General features: G+C 48.7%; 1 protein-coding gene across 1 annotated transcript; it reads left to right on the forward strand.

Moving 5' to 3' along the window:
* The first annotated feature begins 346 nt into the window (after positions 1-346).
* Positions 347-1,899, forward strand: LOC119368074 (homeobox-leucine zipper protein HOX14-like). Its single transcript, XM_037633432.1, has 3 exons — positions 347-558; positions 685-1,040; positions 1,143-1,899. The coding sequence occupies exons 1-3, from the start codon at positions 498-500 to the stop codon at positions 1,389-1,391; spliced, it is 666 nt and encodes a 221-aa protein (XP_037489329.1). The 5' UTR covers positions 347-497; the 3' UTR covers positions 1,392-1,899.
* Positions 1,900-5,203: the final 3,304 nt, after the last annotated feature.

The following is a 5,203-nucleotide window of genomic DNA, read 5'->3' on the forward strand; positions in this document are numbered from 1 at the left end:
TTCCCGTATGCGCCTGTTAGCGTATGCTATTCGACGATCGTTACAAATGTAATGTCTACCTCATACGCAACATGCGTATTTGTGAAAAAAGAGAATCGGCTATGTACTCCAAAGAAATCCAGAGTCTCCAAAAATAAGTGGCATAGAGTGCGCGCGTCAGCAACAGTAAGTACTTGGCTGGATGCAACGTTTGCCCCCGATCACCCTCACATCTCCCCGGCCAGACGGCCTGGCTTGGAAAGCACCTAGCCGGCCGGAGCCCCACCGGCGCTTGCCGCTGGGCACCTCTGCCACCTATTTATATCTCGTACGCCTAGGTCTCTCTCCCTCCAGACACGCACTTTCCCCTCCTTCAACTAGCGCTTTGCGGCCGGTGCTCCTCCCCTCCTCGATCCAGTTCCTCACCACACCAACAGCGCAACCCACCGTGCCTCCCCTCCTCTAATCTTCCAATTCCAACCATCCTTTTCTCCCCTCCTCAGCTCCGAACAGCAGGCATGGACAACCAGCAGCTCTTTGGTTCCTCCTACGTGGACGCGCCTTTCTTCGCGGCCAATGGTACGTCCGACGCCGCGCGCCCCCGGTGTTTGCGCATGCGATGATGCAGCTGCAGCAGCTTCAGTTTCACCGGCCAGGACACGCATGTGATGCCCTTTTTTCCATGTCGTGGTTGTATGTGTGCAGGCACGGCGCAGCGGGAGAGCCAGCCGAAGGCTCGGCGCAGGCGGCGGAAGGCCGCGAGATGCGGCGGAGGGGATGGTAACGGCGGGGAGATGGACGGAGGAGGGGACCCCAAGAAGCGGCGGCTCACCGATGAGCAGGCAGAGATGCTGGAGCTGAGCTTCCGGGAGGAACGCAAGCTGGAGACTGGCCGGAAGGTGTATCTGGCCGCCGAGCTCGGGCTCGACCCCAAGCAGGTCGCCGTGTGGTTCCAGAACCGCCGGGCGCGCCACAAGAGCAAGACGCTCGAGCAGGAGTTCACCAGGCTCAAGCACGCTCACGACGCAGACATCCTCCACAAATGCCACCTCCAGAACGAGGTAAGCTTACTCGCACACACTCACACTGGCATACATATGGCGCCGTGCATATCAGTTCCTCTTCGTTCTTGCACAAGAGCTGACTGACACACATATGGCCAGGTGCTGAGGCTGAAGGAGAGGCTGAGAGCGACTGAGGAGGAGGTGCAGCGCCTCAGGTCGGCAGCTGGGAGCCACGGGGCATCCGGCGATGGCGGAGACGCCGCTGGCGCCGTTAGCGTGTGCGGCGGGAGCCCAGGCTCGTCCTTCTCGACGGGAACCTGGCAGCAGCATCTGGGTTTCAGCGGGGCAAACGAGCTGGGGCCGGACGATGACCTGATGATGTGCGTACCCGACTGTTTTTTCGCATGAATTAGCTAGAGTTTATGGTGGCTACGCCGATAGCAGCGTGTTCGAGTGTTTTTTAGCATGAAATAAAATCTCCTACAAAATAGGCGCGTTAATTGCGCTATAGCTGCTCGGGAGCCTCGCCGCTATGCTATGGCTGCCGCCGCCAAATCCTCCACAAATACCTCCAAAGGGCTGCAGAATCAGGAAATACCTCTAGAAATCATCTGTCCCGCCGGATAAGTTGTTGCTATTTGCTGTGATTGCCTGCTTTGCGGCCGGTATAGCTGCTGAGAGAGGCTGCCACTAAATCGTTTCTCCCGCAATTTTAATCTTTGGTTTTTAGCCTGTATATATGGGGTGATTTGAAATTGACACGAGCTGGACATCAACTACATGCTGATCGATTACTATTCTAGTTAGCCATAGTTTTAATTAATAAGTTGGGACGACGATCTCTAAGCGTGCGTATTGTTTAATTATCTATCAACAGTGTTGATTAATGGCAAAAGCTTGCAAGCTAGCAAGTGTAGTACTGGTCACTCTCTTGAAGATCACAGATGATGTGTAGTGTTATTATTTGATATATACTCCCTCCGTCCCATAATGTAGGACGTTTTTCGACACTATTATAGTGACGAAAAACGTCCTACATTATGGGACGGAGGGAGTATTTTACTTCAGCCGTATATTGTCTTCTTAGGGAAGCAGTGTGTATGTGCAAGTTGGCAATCATCTTTGCAAATGAAGCTCTAAATATTGCTGATGATGTTGTTGGTGGTGAGTGGTGAGTACAATATACAATTTCAAACTGTCCAGTAATAACATATTAAAATGATGATTATACGTTGGTTTCGTAAAATGAATGTCAAATCCAAAAGGATGACATTTTTCACGGCCAATGATGATTATATGCCCTTGTGTTCTAATATAACTTTGTAAAGCATGAAATTTATTTATATCAGTTCATTTCCCCACACTACTGGCTACATGGTGCTTTTGCTCCTATGTACGTACTTATATACTGCTCCAACTCTTTGGTAAAGTTAAGTGCGCGACTGCAGAACGTACATGGATTAACTTCAACAAATTTAAGTGTAATTAAGAACGGGTCACAAAATATAAGAAACTCAGAATATTATGACTTTACCCTAGCTAGACGGAGAATAGTAGACTAATCCAAGACCGAATGGGCAATTAAGTTGCATTTTGCTGAATTTGAAAAGTTTGTGCATCAAATTTTTGTAATAACTGATGCAATCAAATTTCGATATTAACTTGACATAGTTTATGGTAATGTGAAGCTTGAGATGGGGAGGGGATTTGTGACAATGCAGGGACGGGGGCACGCAGATTGTGGGCCGCCGATCTACGCCAAGATTGAGAAATCTGTTTGTGTATATAACGTTTTCATCTAGTATAAGTTGTGATATATGTGCGTAATGCCATTGTATATTGAAGCCATATACCTGTCGTTGTGGGGTAGTGTAACTGTTCGTGTGGGGTAGTCTAATAATACAATGAGTGAATCTAACATAGACAAATAACAGCCAAAGCAAAACCATTCATTCGGACCATTCATGCTGCTGTTCTTCTTACTTCATGTCTGTCCTTCTAGTTCACTCTCATCCTACAAGAAATACCACCCTGGAGCAAGATTTGTTATTCTTCGCATCTACTGAAGTATCAAGGGTATCAACAACACAAGTGGACTTCTATCCGAAGATTGCTAAAAAAAACTTTGTTCTGCTTGTATATTTCATGTCCACAACTGTTTGTTCTTGTACAACAATTTGAACTGTATAATACTGGTCGAATCTCGTCGTCAATGTTTTTCTTTTGGGTACGTATGACTCAACTCGCTTGTTTAGTTTGTAGTACATATATGTTGGATACTTTAATTCGGTGTGCTATGAAGTACTACGATATTGTATCTTAATTACAAGGGGAATAATATTGCTACGTGTGTTATTATGTATCTATAAACAAATTGCGGCAAGTTACAGAGAGTGAAACATAATATTCCGAGTCATACCATCCATTTTGTCTTGGTGAAACTTAATCTGTTGAAATTTTAGTTAGTTTATTGGTTTGAAATCGTGACTACTAAGATTACAGTGTACTCGCTTGTTTAGTTTGTAGTATCTATCTGTTCGACATATTAACTCTCTCTACTACGAAATATTACAATCTTGAAACTTACAATGACAATACAACTTCTAGGCCTATGGTTCTGTATGTAAATCAAAGTTGTATTAAGTTACAGAGGGTGACACTAAAGTTTTAGTCTTAAGTTACTTTTTTTCGAAAAGGAGGATAAACCCGGGCCTCTGCATCTGGGAGATGCATACGGTCATTTTATTGATTATTCTTGAGGATCTTGCAAAGTACAACAATATGCGTGAATCCACCATCTTGGCAGCATCTGCCACTATCCAAATGATGAACGGACGCAAGCTGGGCCACATACCCATACCTCTCACCTAAGCCTAACATCTAAAGCCGGAGGCCCCGACCGAGCCATCTGCTGGGTCCGGGGCTCATACCGGTCTGACACACTCACATGTGTCGTCGCCGCCATTTTCCACTGGTCGATCTTTGGAGCAGATTGAGGTGACAACCTTGGCAGGTCCTCCGCCATCGACGCCAAACGACGACCTCCACCTGCGCGAGCCTTGGCAGGTCCTCTGCCATTTACGCCACCACAACGCCAGCCGACAACCTCCACCTACGCGAGTCCATCTCCAAGCAACGGACGTAAATCCATGCTAGGAAAGGGACGCACCACCGCCGTCGCCCGCCACCCATATGCGCCACCCAACCCCAAGGTTCCCAAAGCGGCGTCTTCAAGAAGGGAACGGCGCCGTGAGCGCCGCCACCGCCCAACAGAGTTAGGGCTTTCACCCGGGAGACCTAGGGGAAGGTGAAGTGAGGAGATCAGTCCATATCGACGCCTCCAAGGAGGGAAACGGCGCCCTCAGGCGTCGCCATCGACGCGGACGGTCATGGCCGGCCAGGGATTTCGCCCAGACTAGATCTCCGCCACCAGCACATCCTGTACAGAACTGGCGACCGAGAGGAAGCGCAGCCCGACCAGGCTGGCCCGTGATATGTCCATTTTGCATCATGCTTTTATATCGATATTTATTGCATTATGGGTTGTTATTACACGTTATGTCAGAATACTTATGCCTATTCTCTCTTATTTTACAAGGTTTACATGAAGAGGGAGAATGCCTGCAGCTGGAATTCTGGGCTAGAAAAGGAGCAAATATTAGAGACCTATTCTACACAACTCCAAAAGTCCTGAAACTCCATGGAAGTTATTTTTGGAACTAATAAAAAATAATGAGCGAAGAAAATACCAGAGGGGGCCACCCACCGTCCACGAGGGTGGGGGTGCGCCCTACCCCCCTGGGCACGCCCCCTGCCTCATGGGCCACCTGGCAGCCCTCCGGTGCCCATCTTCTGCTATATGAAGTCTTTTACCTTGGAAAAAATCATAAGCAATCTTTCAGGACGAGACGCCCCCGCCACGAGGCGGAACCTTGGCGAAACCAATCTAGGGCTCCGGCGGAGCTGTTCTGCTGGGGAAAGATCCCTCCAGGAGGGGGAAATCATCATTGTCGTCATCACCATCGATCCTCTTAGCTGGAGGGGGTCAATCTCCATCAACATCTTCACCACACTAGTGCAGAACCGGGCTATAGCACCGGTTTGTAAGGGCTTTTAGTGCCGGTTGTGTAACCGGCACTAAAGGGTGGGGACTAAAGGTCCCTGAGGGAGTCCCGGACTAGGGGGTGTCCGGATAACCGAACTATCATGGTCGGCCGAAC

This window comes from Triticum dicoccoides, chromosome 2B (genome assembly GCF_002162155.2).
Source record: "Triticum dicoccoides isolate Atlit2015 ecotype Zavitan chromosome 2B, WEW_v2.0, whole genome shotgun sequence".
In the NCBI taxonomy this organism is placed as follows: Eukaryota; Viridiplantae; Streptophyta; class Magnoliopsida; order Poales; family Poaceae; genus Triticum; species Triticum dicoccoides.